This window comes from Xenia sp. Carnegie-2017, unplaced genomic scaffold (assembly GCF_021976095.1).
Source record: "Xenia sp. Carnegie-2017 unplaced genomic scaffold, XeniaSp_v1 HiC_scaffold_25, whole genome shotgun sequence".
Lineage (NCBI taxonomy): Eukaryota > Metazoa > Cnidaria > Anthozoa > Malacalcyonacea > Xeniidae > Xenia > Xenia sp. Carnegie-2017.
The window spans coordinates 4,641,437-4,657,079 of record NW_025813488.1 but is presented as its reverse complement, the minus strand read 5'-3'; the positions used below and the strand labels follow the sequence as shown (position 1 = coordinate 4,657,079).

The 15,643-nt window shown below is 34.8% G+C and overlaps 4 protein-coding genes and 1 long non-coding RNA gene across 8 annotated transcripts; 3 read left to right on the top strand and 2 right to left on the bottom strand.

Annotated features, from left to right (window-relative positions):
• The first annotated feature begins 47 nt into the window (after positions 1 to 47).
• On the top strand, positions 48 to 7,516 carry LOC124452480 (leishmanolysin-like peptidase). Of its 3 annotated transcripts, XM_047003036.1 has the most exons (7): positions 48 to 919; positions 1,324 to 2,239; positions 3,386 to 3,452; positions 4,119 to 4,170; positions 4,634 to 4,761; positions 6,024 to 6,407; positions 6,930 to 7,516. In XM_047003036.1, the coding sequence occupies exons 1-3, from the start codon at positions 101 to 103 to the stop codon at positions 3,412 to 3,414; spliced, it is 1,764 nt and encodes a 587-aa protein (XP_046858992.1). In that variant the 5' UTR covers positions 48 to 100; the 3' UTR covers positions 3,415 to 3,452; positions 4,119 to 4,170; positions 4,634 to 4,761; positions 6,024 to 6,407; positions 6,930 to 7,516. The 3 variants fall into 3 exon arrangements, with proteins under 3 accessions (XP_046858992.1, XP_046858994.1, XP_046858991.1); XM_047003038.1 differs by lacking the exons at positions 3,386 to 3,452; positions 4,119 to 4,170; positions 4,634 to 4,761; positions 6,024 to 6,407; positions 6,930 to 7,516 and having other exon boundaries at positions 48 to 224; positions 675 to 919; positions 1,324 to 2,614; XM_047003035.1 differs by lacking the exons at positions 3,386 to 3,452; positions 4,119 to 4,170; positions 4,634 to 4,761; positions 6,024 to 6,407; positions 6,930 to 7,516 and having other exon boundaries at positions 1,324 to 2,614.
• On the bottom strand, positions 2,510 to 8,588 carry LOC124452479. Its single transcript, XM_047003034.1, has 17 exons — positions 8,188 to 8,588; positions 7,911 to 8,071; positions 7,756 to 7,826; positions 7,528 to 7,691; positions 5,510 to 5,631; positions 5,335 to 5,444; positions 5,087 to 5,189; positions 4,780 to 4,866; positions 4,622 to 4,712; positions 4,457 to 4,508; positions 4,241 to 4,350; positions 4,067 to 4,151; positions 3,875 to 3,962; positions 3,690 to 3,787; positions 3,321 to 3,462; positions 2,916 to 3,109; positions 2,510 to 2,849 (listed from the first exon to the last, which is right to left on the bottom strand). The coding sequence occupies exons 1-17, from the start codon at positions 8,510 to 8,512 to the stop codon at positions 2,813 to 2,815; spliced, it is 2,040 nt and encodes a 679-aa protein (XP_046858990.1). The 5' UTR covers positions 8,513 to 8,588; the 3' UTR covers positions 2,510 to 2,812.
• LOC124452484 lies at positions 8,032 to 10,456 on the top strand. Its single transcript, XR_006950793.1, has 3 exons — positions 8,032 to 8,110; positions 10,195 to 10,276; positions 10,406 to 10,456. It is a non-coding gene; the product is annotated as an uncharacterized LOC124452484 (long non-coding RNA).
• Positions 9,588 to 11,182, bottom strand: LOC124452483 (39S ribosomal protein L10, mitochondrial-like). Its single transcript, XM_047003042.1, has 3 exons — positions 10,955 to 11,182; positions 10,784 to 10,878; positions 9,588 to 10,433 (listed from the first exon to the last, which is right to left on the bottom strand). Exons 1-3 carry the CDS (start codon positions 10,971 to 10,973, stop codon positions 9,927 to 9,929), a joined length of 621 nt encoding a protein of 206 aa, XP_046858998.1. The 5' UTR covers positions 10,974 to 11,182; the 3' UTR covers positions 9,588 to 9,926.
• LOC124452482 (hyccin-like) lies at positions 10,988 to 14,860 on the top strand. 2 transcript variants are annotated; one of them, XM_047003041.1, is made up of 12 exons: positions 10,988 to 11,057; positions 11,251 to 11,381; positions 11,519 to 11,620; positions 11,878 to 12,012; positions 12,162 to 12,206; positions 12,271 to 12,351; positions 12,463 to 12,590; positions 12,664 to 12,759; positions 13,021 to 13,158; positions 13,611 to 13,698; positions 13,777 to 13,861; positions 14,127 to 14,860. In XM_047003041.1, the coding sequence occupies exons 2-12, from the start codon at positions 11,340 to 11,342 to the stop codon at positions 14,408 to 14,410; spliced, it is 1,224 nt and encodes a 407-aa protein (XP_046858997.1). In that variant the 5' UTR covers positions 10,988 to 11,057; positions 11,251 to 11,339; the 3' UTR covers positions 14,411 to 14,860. The 2 variants fall into 2 exon arrangements, with proteins under 2 accessions (XP_046858997.1, XP_046858996.1); XM_047003040.1 differs by lacking the exon at positions 10,988 to 11,057 and having other exon boundaries at positions 11,204 to 11,381.
• The last annotated feature ends 783 nt before the right edge of the window (positions 14,861 to 15,643 follow it).

Genomic DNA, 15,643 nt, shown 5'->3' with positions numbered 1-15,643 from the left:
GTTGTAGGTGACGTCAGAAAACAACCTCGTTCCTAGGCTATTTCGAAAATCTCTGTGTTAGCTAGCAAAGGCCCTGGGGCCTGGGCGCGAAAGAAGAAACATGGCTTCTTTCAATTTAAAGGAGAAAAGGTTAATTTTGATCTATTTTTTCTTATTTCCTCAACGATTACTTTGTCATTACAATGCAGAGCCAAGTAGCATCATCAGAGGAGTGAGAGGTGACGGTAAGCAAATATTAAAACGTAGTATCTCCGAAAATCCTTTATCAATAATGGCTTTTTATGATACTAGTGTTGAAAGACTGAGCACGGTTTTTAAACAACTTATAACTAACCGACTATTACCCGAGGCTATTGCTTATTTTGGCAAAACGTTGACCGTCCGTCAACGTATTTCGCCATTAAAACTTCAAAGGAACTGCTCAAAGGAAAAATTCGTCAAATATAATAACGAGTATGTTCGGTTTTGTGCTAATCATTGTGAAAAACAAACGTTTTGTGGGCCAGTTAGAGTTCCCGAAAATCATCTTGACGTCTGTAACACTTGCAACCCTACAGACATTAGTTGTAAGCAAAAGAACCAATCACTGAACACTGGTGTCACCAACTATGACTTTATTTTGTATGTAACTGCTAGTAACACATTTCACTGTTCTGTGGAAAATGATGTTATAGCCTATGCATCATCATGCCAACAAGAGCAAAGACTTGATCGCCCAGTTGCTGGATTTGTTAATTTTTGTCCAGAAGCATTCATGAAGAAATTACACTTCAGTCATTTGTTAGCTATTACAAAACATGAGATTTTTCATGCTCTTGGCTTTTCATCATTGCTTTTTGCTTACTACCGTATGGACAATGGTCATCCACTCACACCACGTCTACATGATGGTAGACCTGCGTATCGCTGGAGTGATAAGGTAATTAAAAGCTATATGAATGAGATGGTAGCATTTCCAGGACAGTTGGCTAAGCACATTGCTTTGAATTGTAAATCTTCCAGTAAAATAAGTTAGAAAAAAGTAATGATCATGAATCAAACTTAAGTGTTAGCACTTACACATTAAGCAATAATTGGTTTATGCCTTCATCCTCTACTTATAAATTTGTGAAAACATAGAGTGTTGCAATTATGATTACCATAACATGACGTACATAATATTTGTATTTCCAATTGTATGTTAAACAGTTAACTTTTTTCAAAACAGTATATAATTTTCATGTCCTTTTCTGTGTCCTATGTTCACTGATGGAGTTTTGCCTTACTGTATTATCTTACTAGTATGTTATTAGTATGACTAATAATTCTTATTCACAATCATAGGTTATAAAAGATGTTACTAGACAAAGGTGGCTAGTCAGTGAAAGGGCTGGGGGATCTGTTGTTCATAAAGTGAGAATGATTATTACACCAAGAGTTGTTAAAGAGGCACGGTTGCACTTTAATTGCTCAATCTTGGAAGGTGCTGAAATTGAGAATCAAGGTTCATCAGGTCAAATTTACACACACTTGGAGAAGCGGGTTTTTGAGAATGAGGCCATGACTGGGGTGTTTACTAATAATCCAGTATTTTCTCGCATTACACTGGCAATTATGGAGGATAGTGGTTGGTATTGGGCTAACTATAATATGGCAGAAGAACTAGACTGGGGACGCAACTTTTCTTGTGCCTTTGCAATGAATAGCTGTAAATATTGGATGGATTATCAAATGAAAGCTAACAAATCAATTGCTCCTTATTGTACCCAGTTATCAAAAAAAGATCAAATACAAACTGGTTGCACTCACAGTCGTGGTGGTGTAGGAGTTTGTAATTTGTTCAAATATAAACACTCCCTTCCTTTGGAGTATCAGTACTTTGATTCACTGCCAGGGGTAGGGACTCCTTCTCATTATGGTGGTGCAATAATCCTTGCAGACTATTGTCCATACTATCAGGAATTGGATTGGAAAAGTGAGGGAAAAGTGGTTCGCAACTCTTATTGTAAATGCAAGTTGAATAATCCCACCCAAGAAAAGAATTATGCATTGGAAGTTTATGGAGATAATGCTATCTGTTTCAGGCAAGGTAAAGCATGGACTCGCAAGTCTTGTTCTCATAGCTCAAGTGCAAAGAATTGGGGCAGTGGATGTTATTTGTACTCATGCACAATTGATGGATTGGTTCTCAATGTAGGAGGAAAATCCTTCCATTGTTCATATGCTGAGCAAGTAATAGATGTTAAACTGTTGTTCAATGGTATGTTGCACGAAGGCTCAATCATTTGCCCTCATTGTAATGATGTTTGTTCAAATTCATGTTCGTTAACCAACTTAATAAAATTCAATAGTTCTAGTGTCATTATTCAAGAGAAATCTCTACTTGTCTGTTCATGCAATACTTTACATTATGACATATTTATTATGTTATTGCTTATGGTCATAATCTCACTTGTCAAAACATAAATAGTTAATTAAATCTAAGTTTTATAATCCGTGTACGTAAAATAGTGTTTCCTTAAACATCGTATTTTATGAGGAAAAGATGTTATTTATTCTGAACATTGTAAATAGTAGAACAAAGCAATATTTTTAGGTATGTGATATGATGAATAAATATTATGGTTCGTTTTTATTTAGCAATGATTGTTTTATTTTTACGCTTTAATTTATTTTTTCACTCATATAATACACAAACTGACAGTTCTCTCCATTCTCTGTGTTTATAGACGTTGCCTCGCTATAAACGTAGTGATCAAAAATTCGAACAAAAAGTAGAATTCCCATCATCTCTCTTTATTATTCTCGGTTTGTAAACTTGTCGTTTTGTTCGCTAACGATATATATAGTTATCAAAAACTGGAACAAAACTAGAAAAAAAGATTCCGATGTAGTTGACCTTGAATTGTTGAAACTGACAATAAACGAATCGATACCTTGGATTGTACATCTCTATGCGACCCTTGAGTATGGAAGGACCAAGTAATTTTGCTAAGTCTTGCGTACATTCAGCGGCTGCTGTTGATGTGAGAGTGTTTTCGCACGTTAAACTGTGAAATAAGACCTCCAGAAATTCTTCTAAGTACACTTTGAAATGTTTTTTCCCGAGAGCTTTTGCTACTATAGGTAGCTGAAAACGATCAAAAAGAGATAAATTTGTATTAGTGAAAGTGGTTTAGGAAGTGATGAACGAGCGATAAGAGAGAACGAGAACAGTCTTCAACTACATTTACTACAGTAAATATGAACAAGAACATTCTTGAGACTGACTGAAATAAAAGAACGCGGTATAACATGAACACAACATCATTTCAATAAATATTGATATATATTTGTGTGACCTGTTTGCAGACAGTCTCATAAAATTGTAAATATTGAGAATAATTTCTTTTTTTTGTTGCTTCAGCCATAAGAGGAATGAGGATTTTCATATGATCTCGTGCTATATCAAGCTTCGACAACTCGGCAACGAGGTAAACACATCTAAATAACAAATGAAACATATTTCATTTACCTACACTTGCATTTAGTACCGTAAACTTTACTCTTTAAACTCCTGGATTTTGTTTTTTCGTATTTAAACAACCAAAGCCTTTGTATGAGCACACAAAACGATGATGAAGGAGTGGAAACATTTTTTTTACTTATAAAAACTAATATTAAACATGCATTTTCAATGTTTCTTTAACGTTCGATGTTAATAAACTAACCCATCAGTAACCTCCCATGGTTGTGTAGGTCGTTTGAAATGACCACCTGAGCAACCGCCACGCCCCATTTTAGGCGCCAGCGAACCGCAGGAGTACATCTGAATAAAGCAAGAGAAAATTATATATTGAATACTTGATGTTATTTGTTAATGTATATTTGTAGCACTTTCTAACGGAGGTTATACCGTTTGATTTGTATGAAGTTCAATATCATTATCTCTCTGTTTTTTTATCACACCAAATGAACCAGGTCCCTTTTCTAGAGCACTGAATCTGTATAAATACAATAGACTTTCAATTTGTAATATGAAGAGGACTTTAAGTCAAGATTTTTTACTTAACCTGTAAGCTATCCCTAACCATCCCTCCCATTTTACCTTTGATTGTCTTTGTTATCTTGCTTATCAACCTCTTTTAACTTTTCTTTAGCTTTATCTGATACATATTCGACTGCTTCCACGCCTAAAGACGAAGGCGAGCAGTAAGTTCCTTATACATAAAACACTGTGTATTAAGTGATGTACATGAATAAAAGACATTTCACAGCATACCGTAAGTTTTGACGAGATTAGCCAATGAGATTGCAGCACCTTGTCTAACAGACGGTATGTTGTCGCAAAGATTGACAAAGAATAGTTCATATAGCGTGGAAAGACGCGGTCTGTTTACAGAGGAGGAACAATTGATTTTATGATATGAAAAAAATTATGCTTTTTTAAGATCTATTCATAATCCTTGAAGTTTGCACATTTAACTTCAACCTTTACCTGCATTCTTCGGAAAAACATTGAACAAAGTTGCCGCAAGCCAAACACGCAGCTAGAAATATGAGAATAGTTATAAGACCGTAACTGCTTGCTTTGAATCTGAATTTATTTGTTAAAAAGTCGGTGATTTTTTTTTAATTAGACATAACGTTCCGAAACTTTTACCATCTCTGACAGGCCAGCCTTCGTCATGAAAACAGTCTATCATAGCTGCAAGGAGAACGTTGACGAACGGACGGACGGCGTCTGGAGATACCTGTATTATATGCATCAGTGAAACCATGTGATTGTGCAGTACCACAGAGGTAAATGTAAAGCTTTACCTTAATTCCTAATTCTGCTATACACTCACATGCAGCTTCCCTCACTGCATGGTTATCTGCCTTTGTTTGACTGATATAAAACTCCACCTGAATAGCGAAGAGAAGAAAGTCATGGTTAAATTCACTTTTCATCTTTGCTGTTTGATCATTCGATCAGCGAATATTCAGCCCCTCAAAAGAACACTGATTATCATTAAACTACGTATACGCTTTGTTTTTCAACTGGCATAGGACAAGGTTTGAACTTTCCCTTTTTTATAACCTACAACGAGCACCTGGAGCATATTTACATTCTAAAAGATCATACTGTTTCTTTGATGTATTTTTCCACGAGTCTCTTGCCGTCGTTCCCTGTGATTATCTTCCAATTTTCCTGCGAGTAAATCCGTACACCCGCTGCAACGTAGTATCTATAAAAGAAATAACCATCTCAATCACCGACCATAAATCGCTTGCTTCTCTTTAATGTTATCACATGATTATATAAGAAGAAGAAGTTTGCGTAGCCTTGGCATTGAAAACCGAAAAATTCAAATTTGACAATATCAAACAAACCTATTTAAACACATGGGTGGTAAGAGTTTTGGATAAAACTGTTCTTTTGCATCATTTGTACCCAGAGTGACTAGGAATGATCTTGTTGCCCATGATGCAGCCAGACGAACCTATCCAAAACAACCCGTGAAATTAAAACCTTGCGTCATATATTTGTTCAATCGTTGAACGTTACCTGACTCCAGTTATCTGAGAGACCTTTCCTCAGATAGTCAGCTAACATATCTCCATAGTTAAGCAAGGATTGCCTGTTTTCCATCGCTTGCTCTTGAGATAATCCAGACGACACCGGGGCATCTAAACAGCCAGCACATTAAAAGCATGTAAAAACGGTTGCTTTATGCCGAACTTGGATTTTTTATAAGTTTTTGTTGATGTAGAGCATTGTCGACTTTTATTTCATAAACTTTGAAAATTCTTCAAGTGCTTTTGGATTGGAGGCATAAAGGATTCAGTTAAATAAAATTAAGCGTTAGTAGAGAGAATTATTAAAAAAATAAAACTTCAAAGAAGTTATAAAAACTGTATAATTTAATGAACATAATCTATTTACAATTCATTTACTATAGTACAGCAAATGTGTTACCACCCAAAACCCTTGTTATTTTAAATTACAAACAATATATATTTAAAAAACTTACAAAAACTGATCAAACTGTTTAAATTACTTATATACTTCTACATTACAGGGGCAACTTTATTTCGTTTAAAACAAGAAAAGATAGAAGCAATTCTTGCTCGAAATTTTGGCCGTCTTGGCCAACTGATTCTCTTCAATGATTGAGATGATCGTTCTTCACTCGACGTTTTTTCTAAATGAATCGCGTCCGCTTTTAGTTTTCGAGATGACGGAAGGACAATGTCTGATACCATGTCGTTTTCATTTACATCTTCCAGCACCATGTCAGTATTTGACGATTTGTCAGAAGCCTTTTCCGATTTACAGTCGTTTTCCTCTGTTTCCAACACTTCGTTTGAGATGGTCTTTTCAACAACGTCTAAAACGTCTATTGTGTTATCAAGCGCAGGTTCAAAAGTTGTGAAGGAGCTTGAGCAAGATAAAGGAAATGACGGTTCGTTGGTTTGTTCATTGTCAATGTTCAACTCTTTACAGAGGCTTTGAGAATGAAGTTTTTCCTCAATAGGCTGAAAACTATTGCTTTCAACCTCAGCAATGTCGTAAACTGCACCGCTTCTTTCTTTCTGAGCTGATAGTTGCTTGTTGTCATAATAAAATGGGATGTCTTTTCTCGTTAATTTCATATAATTAGTACTCTTTCGACAAGATATTGGAGAAATGTCAGCCATTTTGCACTTAAGTACGGCCTTGTGTAAAGGTTTAGGTACACGTACGTAAAATCCGAGTTGAGGGATGCGATAGGCGTCGGGATCCTCAACGATCTTATCCATACAACACAAGCGTACTTCAAGGAACTTTGTGCGCATGTTCCAATGGTGGGTACTGTTGAACATCTTGTGTTCCTTGGAGTAGTTTCCCACGAATTTAATAATGTTTTTCCATTCACGCATGCCTCCGTATCGCTCTTTGATTGACTCGATGCCAGGAAGCGTCACTTTGTGCTCTTTTAATGTAGGTGATAAAGGTCGGAGTCGACCAGATGGGAGTGTAACACGGAGATGGTCGCTCAGTTTTGGAAATATCCAATCATCTTCATACGAATCTTCTAACTCATAACTAAAAGACTCGACGTTTTCGTTAAATGTAACTTTTCCGGTCATTTTTTCAAAAATGAATACTTTCTTTTTCGATAAATTTTGCTGCCAGTAAAACACCACCGTTCGCTTTGAAATTGACTTCAATTATGACTAATTATCGCGCGCATCGCTTTGTTACGTCATATAATTGGTCATGCAGGTATTGTCGCGTCATTAAATTGAGTAACGTCAGAATTGAGCCTCGTCATTACTGTTTTACGTCATAATTAGATTGCCTGCTTGAAGTCTTTGTGAAAATATGTTTGCAGAAACTTGATTCTCAATTATATTCAATTTAACAAAGAGATTTTCTTCAAAAAATGCTAAATTTTACAAGGAATAGATCAATAGAAGTGGAATAGGCTTGTGAAATACTTCAAAAAATTATAAACACAACCAGATATGCAAAAAATTAAAACCAACATAAGCATTTCTTGTAGCTTAATCACAAGAATATACTGTAAAAGTAGTCAATACCTTTATTGAGACCTAAACGAACCAAGGAAGAGAACACTTGGTAGCCAGTTTCTCTCACAAATCTGTTTGTGTGATCAAGAGCTTGAAACAACAGTTTTAGCAAATCATTATCAATGTATTTGCTGAATGCTGATCCACATCCTTCAATAACATGTTGAAGACATCTGCAATATAAGGTTAAAATGGTTTTATGAAGAAATGAGTGAATTTGTATAGTATGTACCATACCTCATGCTCGTCTCCAAATGCCTCCAGCCAACCGACTCGTGGACAATTTGAATTGAGTTTTTTCTCCCTACCTTGTATATTGAAAACAAAGGTATAGTTAGGTTGGTGGAATGGCACAAATTCAAATATATAAAATTTGTGATATGAAATCATACATCAATAGGATTTGATTCATCTATCAACATCTGACCCTCGGAAACTGTGTCTTCTGGAATATGCCGTTCAAGATTGTCTTCAACACTTTTTAACAATTCCATACGAGATTGTTCATATACTGATGTACCAATGGTTTGACACAGAACACCCAAGACCTCTCCTTTGATAAATCAAGTCAAAAAGAAAATTTCATGTAAAGGTAAAGAGACAATACAAACACTTTGGAGATATGGAGGTTTATAAATGGTGATTAAAACTATGTAGTATAATATCCACCTGCAGATTGACGAACTCGAGCCTCGTTGTCATGCATTAAGCACAACGCACCCTTTTGTACCCTTTCATTTAAATTTGCATCCGATGGTTTCATAGTGATGATCAATTTCGCTGCCTGTAAACCGCCTTGTCGTGTTTCCCATTTCGTATCACTTTCGGATGCAATAAACTCTAAGATCTTGGTCTGAAGATTTTCGATTTTGTCGTTTTTCTCATTATTTTCAAAGTTCAATAATTTTTTACTTAAAAATTCCAAACCACGATCACGATCCAACTTCAAAGTACTTTTAATTAACGCTAATATTTCTTCAAAATCATCCGTCATGGTGGAAGAGTAAGATTTTATTCAATAACACGATATGTACACAGGATAGTTCCCTCTTTACATTGACCAGAATTAAGACGCTTTCCCCCCGTTTAATATAAAGTATAATTCATAGTATAATTGGTATAATTTGTTTCCGGAGGGGGTGGTCATTAGGATAGCAATCCGTCAAGGCTTTGGAATGAGTGAATATTTGTGTTAGTTTGAATTTTTTTGATGGATTCGTCGAAAGATATTAAAGTTCCAACCAAGGATCCTTGGGCAAGATTCGAAGCGTGGAGAAGTCATCCTTATTATTGCTCTCGAGCAAATTTTCGTTATTTTTTCCCCGGTTTTACTTGGGGAGTTGGTGCATTCATCTTCGCCTGTATGATCGAGAAGTTTTTTGAAAAACCAGATGAACATCACGGACACAGTGAACATGGAAGTGGGAAACATTAAAAGGCAAAGGAACAAAATTCATTACAAGAAAGTTGATGTTACATTTAATATTTTTGGCTTGATCTTGACGACATTTCTTTTTTCTTTGGATGGACACGGTGGCCGGTGTTGTCAAAAAAATATTGAAATTTTGTCAAATGTGTTGTATGTTCAAGTTAACTGATTGCTTGCTATGTCAGAAAATATATTTGGTATCAAATTAATGAGTACATTTTGTATTAAATGTATTTTATCATTTGAAATTCTGATATCACTACTGTCACAACAATATTGATTTTACCAAGGATAAATTTTAAACCACATAGTGTGACCTGACTTACCTCCTTTCTTATCATACTTTTGCACACGAAAATGGATTAAATACTCTTGTTTTTTTATAAACAGAAAAGTCAATGTCTTATAGACCTCAAACATACATGCCAACTTCATTGCTTTAGCTAAAATACATGTATTTCAATGTGTAGACAGACACTGGTTTGTCTTTTATCGTATCCTCTCAGAGAAACTATAGAAATTATTTGATTGCTAAATTTTCGTGAAGTCAAATAGATTTCTGTAGAAATGATTTGTGACAATGTTCTATATTTTACATAGCTAGACTAAAACTTGTGGGTTGACTTTATGATTATCAATGCCTTTTTCATGCTTTTATTCATAAATATGTAACATTTTTTCCATTTTATTGTACTGAAGCCTTTCTTCTGTAGCTTCTTTAATTAGATTGATTATTCGGAATCTATTGCACATTTGCTTGGATGATTTAAATGGAAACATACTAGATATCATACAAAAAAATAATGACATTCTAGATCTCACAAATATTCTTTATAACAATACTTGCATCTTGTGTGAATGCAAGTTGTTATGTTACATGAATGATTATTCAGTCTGATATATATCAGCACTGGCTACCACAATGTCAGGGCAAATCTTCAATGATTCCCAATTAAAATTGATTTGATTAAAGTACTGTCTAGCTATTCTCTGCACTTGTGAGCAATTGTAAATTTTGGCTCAATAGCTGCTGATTTCTTGACAATGTCTGTTTTAGAGTCTGCAATGGCTGTGATAAAGACATTGAGATTTCACAATGCAGTTGTTCTAGCAAAGGTAATTTTGCCACCCAAGTAAGCTTTTCAATTCCAAACAGGCGATCATTTATTTTTGCACCAAGCAACTGCACTTTCCTTTGATTTTTTACAGTTTGAAGAAGTCCTTTTAACTGTATGTCTTTTGAATAGGCAACAGCTGTACTGCCAATGAAGAGTGGTGACATGTTTACATAACCTGTGCTATCCAGTGCCCGATGAACTATTTTATTTGGTAAAAAGCGTAGTTTAATATCATTTTTTCCTGCTTCAAAAATCACTTCATTCCACTCAATAGATTTCATATCATAGTAACCAAGAACTGCGACCATTTCATTTTCATGGAATAAATTTCTAATTTCAGAAGCCAACTGAATCTTATGTGGCTGAGGCTGAAAGAAAAATTTATATGGGGTAGTTGCAATCATGATGAACTACTAGGTTCTCAAATTATTTAGGTTAATATGAAAATTGTCACTTCTTTTTATCAACTAATTTGTATATTTACAGGGCCATTTTGGAGAAAACTTATACAAGCAATACCCTGACAAGCCTCTTTTAAAAGCTTGCAAAAACAAATTCCCAGAGCCTGGTGGTAACAAGCTAATAAGAATGAGATAAAGCGTGTCTACCACCACACTCCCACATTCTCTCCCTTCCCCGCAGCCAGTGTTGAACTATTAGATGTAACCATGTTATAAATCAAACGAAGATAATCAAACGTGGCTCCTTTGAATCTCACCTTGATTTCTCTGCTGTGTATTTGTCGTCTAGCCTTGCAAGTGTTCGCCAAATTGATCGTCAAACGCTTATTTGCAATACAATTTTTGTGTAATCCTATTAAAAATAACATTTAAATGGTCAATTGAGCAACTTTTAATTATTTCCACAACATCAAAATAGGTTTAAACACCTAAAACTTTCGTTGCCATGTTGGATTTTGACTTTCTAGTTTTTACCAATGGAGGTAGTGACTGCAAGACGAGGATGCCACTGGCAGAAAGACCTTGGAAAAAGTGTGTTTGGATTAAATGTTTCCAATGTTTTTTGGCTGCTTTTGTTTGTTGCAACCGTAATTATTCATTGATAAATATTGAATACATGCTTCCTGTGTCTCTGCTTGGTGTTGCTAAATCTTCTGTTTGTTTCCAGTTGGGAGATTTTGCTAATCGATATTCCTCAATGTGGCTTCCATCTTTTGTTTTACAGAGTTTTGGAGCTTTTAATCACAAATTACACTGCAAAAGAATGAATAACGTTTTCTTGAGTCGTTTTTAAAACCACTTAACGAAAAGGAAATGAATTTACAACATGTTAGGGACTTTTTGAATGGCGTCCAGGTAACGTTTTTATCGAAATAATTCGGAAGTTGTTATTTGTTTAAAAAATAAATTGAAACTCCACTTAACATGAAAAACTGCTTATCATTGATAGCCTGACTAGTTTCTTGTCATGTATATCTACTTTATTAAAACAGAATGAAACAAAAGAAAAGACAATTAAAACATTAGAAAGCAACCAACATATGATTGGGCAAATTATTACATGTTTGATGACTGATGATGGTAGCCAAAGTGAGGTATATTTTCTTTGATTTCTGTAATATGTGCAATTAGAATAGCTGTCTGTTTCTCAATATATTGGCCCTAACCCTGATCAATGTAAATAATGTTCTGACTATGGACATGGAACCACCCCTTTTTCCATTAACAAGCAATTTATTTGGTAAAAGTGAGCATCTCATGTATTGAGTATATTCCCATTTTATTTTGACACCTTATATTTGAGCCGACTGTGTGGTCACTGTTTCTATCTTTAACATTTATTTTTTCCAAGCTTGCTGATGTAGTGTACAGCAATCTTTTTTCTTTGTATCAACATGGTGACGACACAAAAAAGGCATTTGTTCTTCATTTTCTACCTGCATTCATATGGGAATATCTTTTCATCTCCTTCAATCATGGGCAAAAGGTTTGTTGAATGACCCAGCTAAATCTCATTCTTAACATACCAATGCAAATACAGAATGCCCCATGCCCAAGTTTGGCTGTAAGAAAATTAATGCAAGCTATTCTGTTGATGAGTCTTTATTTGTTTAATTGTTATGCAAATCTTTTTAGGGTCATGGCAAGCTCGAAGCTATTTTGCTGGCAATCTATAATGCTGTACGTTGTGTAAGTCACCAAATGCCTCAAAGTATTGTTTTCAACTTTTTTCTTTATTTTATAGGAAGTTGTTGATCATAACAACAAAACTAAATATCAGAAGTTTCGTTTACCTTCACTGACTAGACCATCACTTTATCATGAGGTTTGTGGAATTAATGGCCTTTTATGCTTTATGAATTAATGGCCTTTTATTCACAGCTGAAATTAATGTTGAAAAGCATATTCCAATTGTAATTTTGTTCTATCATCGTAGCCTTCACTGGCCAAAACCAGTGCTTCAGCATTAACAGAATTTGCATTAAGTCGACATGAGCAAATTGAAGTGGCTTATCGGCAGGATGGTCCAGGAAGAAAGTTAAGTCGAATTCCTGCATGTTACAGGTATAGTAGCCTCTAATATTTTCACTACTGTTACTTTTAAAATGTGTCTAATTTGATATTAATTTTGGCTTAGATTTTCAGTGGTCAGTTTTGTATTGGAACAATACAATCATTATATTACATTTATTGGAGAACTGTCACTTGAAGCGGCTTGTAAAATGGCTTTATTGTGAGTAAGAATTATAAATTCATTATTTTTTTAATTACCCTTCAGTGAAATTTCACAGAAAAGTGGGATTTTTTTGACTGTCTGATTAGTTGCAATTTCTTGCAAACCCTTAAGACCATTGCAAATTTTTCCCAATGCAAATTTGTTCAAATATCATTTATATTTTAAGCTTTGTAGGCAAGCACTCGTCATCATTATTTACCATGTACCCTATAAAAATCATACTGTGGCATATGATTTTTATTTTTTTTCATTTCCTAGAGTCACTAGCTGTGGCTTTGAAGATCTTTGTTTGAAACAAGATGTAAAAAAGGATTTGGAAAAATTTTCAGAATGTTCACGAATTCCTATAGACAACAGTACCTTAGTTCAACTAATCTATATTGTTCATTATGCATAGTAAGTCACAGACCATCAAGCATATTTTTATCATGGGGAGCTATGGACAGTGTAATTAGGTGCAAATAGTGGGAACATACCCCCAAAACTTTGGGTGGGATAGCTCAGTCGATAGAGCATTCGCCTGGTGATTGCAAGGTCCCAGGTTTGATACCAGCCCTCTCCAACTCTCAGCGTATGAGCAGCGCAAATCAGGTCATCTGATCTGCACGGTAAAGTAGCAGGAAGCTGAGAGTAGGTTTGGCGCCCCACCTCAGCATAGATCTCCCTTGTCTGGCGCTAAAATCAAAAAGGTATAGACTCCCTCGTTCTTCGGCCGTTATCGACTTCAGGCCATCTCGCAAACTACTTTTACTTTAATTTTTTTTAAGACTCTGAACAGCTTTTTTTTTCATTTTATTATTACGATGAGTGTATGACTTTAAAGTGAATTATCTATTTTCATGCTGTAGCTACAATGGGTATTCAAGCCAGACTCGTCCCATTTTGAAAAACTTGAATTTTCGCGCTGAATATGGCTTGTTCTCGCAAGCTTATCTTGTAAGTATCGTGTACTTGTTTTGACATTACATGAATCATACGGACCAACATCCTTTTCTATTTTTTTATTCACTTAAGCTCACGCAATCTATTGATAATAATTTGAAATGCGAAGGAGACAACATTTCCCCGTTAGGACTTCAAATACCTTCAAGTATATCTGGTAAAGAAAGCATTTTATCATTTCTGTTAGCTAAGTCATAGTCAGATAGTTGAGATAAGCTTAACTAAATAAAGTATTGCATTCTATTTGTTATAAATTTGCAAAGAATAAAATTAGATCTTACCTATCCAGACAAAGACAGTTGCAGTTGAGATTTTCTAGACTTTCTAACCAACAATGATTTGGTACATTTTATTTGACAAATGTATAACTTTTTTAATGAAGTTTTTCTTGGATTAATTAAAAAAGACTTCAAATTTTTTAGACAGAGAAAGTGTCCCACAGAAAAGACGTTGTCCTTACGAAATTCTCCTGTGTGATAGATCTGTACTGAGTGTACTAGAAATTGATCAAACTCAGTACACATTGCAACCAAATTCAAGCAAAGAGGGGCGTCCAAGGAAAAGTAAAAGTTGGTCCAATACTTCTAGTGGTAAATTTTCGTCTAGTCCTACTGCGTCAAACGTTCAGTCACCTGATCGTCTCAGTACCCCTGGCACCCCAAGAAAGCCCACAACTGAAAAAATAGAATTGGTTACTGGTTTATGAATGATGGAAGAAAGTAGAGAGTAAGAGTCATGCCCTATTATGGAAATATTTTTTCACTCTCCATGAGTTAACCATTTCATAACTGCTTTTATTCACGAATTAAAAAACACAAACAATTTGCATGTTTGACCAACACCCGACACTGATACAACTAACATTATCGCACATCTTTAATTCGTGAATTATAATGGTGAAAAAATTAATTAAGATTACCAAAAAGTATTCTAATAAAACACAAAACAATGGATACTCCGTATTATGATACCTTGTTTATAATTTGTAATTTTTGAAAAGTTCACATTTTTTACTGACGTAGACATTTAACACTTGTCGAAATGTTGAGATTGAATGTTTACTTTATATGGAGTGTCAACTGTTTTTGTGTTTTACTAAAATTTAAGTGAAATGTTTCTATAAATTTGGTTAATAAATTTGAAAGGTAAAACTGTACATATTTTTTGTGGTGCATCGAAGGCATGTTCAACACTTCTTGCAAAATGACAAGGAAAATTTTCTGGATACGAGGATAAACGACAACAGTCACGTCTTCATTCTTTTGACGTAATTGTTGGTTTCCTTGTATGAAAGTGAAACCTCAAGTGAAACGACACCCAATATTTATAACAGCATTTTTACTATCAATGGTGAAACTTGTTTCATAAAGGATTTCTATATTATTGTACGTATGATTAAAAGAATATTTAGAGTCATAAAGAAAAAGGAATTTGAGAAGATCTTTTTGGTAATTGACACTGAAATTTGTATATTCATTTTTTGTTCAATTAGTAATTTTTGTTCACAATTTTATTAATCATCTGTTCTTGTTTTCAGCGAAGTTTGTGAATTCAGCGATTCATTGTCTTATTTTAAAGATGAATATATGGTTTGTATACACTGTCTTCGTGAGAAAATTGTCATAATATCGTGAAGTACTGCAAAAATATGCAGTACGCCACACAATGGGATGGTTGATGATTTAATCTACTTCTATCACAAAACTTCTTTACCACGATCTTATGATAAGTGTGAAGTCCAAGCGTGCCAAAAATCCCAGGGGATAGTGGTGGACCTTAGGTGTGTGAGTGTGAGCTTCATGAAAATCAATGGTACGTGATCATTACGAGAATTGGCACTCATCTACAGTAAGTCACCTATTACTTTTCAAGAGTGTTGGAGAAGTTGTTAAGATGGTAAATGTTTCATGTTTCATTTTTCCAACCATTACGCGCACGA

Excerpts from the sequence above, each read along its gene's own strand:
- LOC124452482 (XM_047003041.1), top strand. The coding sequence starts at position 11,340 with ATGAATTTACAACATGTTAGGGACTTTTTGAATGGCGTCCAG. Across the intron at positions 11,382-11,518 it reads ACTTTTTGAATGGCGTCCAG|AATGAAACAAAAGAAAAGAC; the intron begins GTAACGTTTTTA and ends TTATTAAAACAG. Across the intron at positions 13,159-13,610 it reads TATATTGTTCATTATGCATA|CTACAATGGGTATTCAAGCC; the intron begins GTAAGTCACAGA and ends TTCATGCTGTAG.
- LOC124452480 (XM_047003035.1), top strand. The coding sequence starts at position 101 with ATGGCTTCTTTCAATTTAAAGGAGAAAAGGTTAATTTTGATCTATTTT. Across the intron at positions 920-1,323 it reads CGTATCGCTGGAGTGATAAG|GTTATAAAAGATGTTACTAG; the intron begins GTAATTAAAAGC and ends TCACAATCATAG.
- LOC124452483 (XM_047003042.1), bottom strand. Across the intron at positions 10,434-10,783 it reads TACACAGCAGAGAAATCAAG|CCTCAGCCACATAAGATTCA; the intron begins GTGAGATTCAAA and ends TTTTTCTTTCAG.
- LOC124452479 (XM_047003034.1), bottom strand. The coding sequence starts at position 8,512 with ATGACGGATGATTTTGAAGAAATATTAGCGTTAATTAAAAGTACTTTG. Across the intron at positions 5,632-7,527 it reads TCGTTTAGGTCTCAATAAAG|ATGCCCCGGTGTCGTCTGGA; the intron begins GTATTGACTACT and ends CTGGCTGTTTAG. Across the intron at positions 5,190-5,334 it reads CCACCCATGTGTTTAAATAG|ATACTACGTTGCAGCGGGTG; the intron begins GTTTGTTTGATA and ends TTTCTTTTATAG.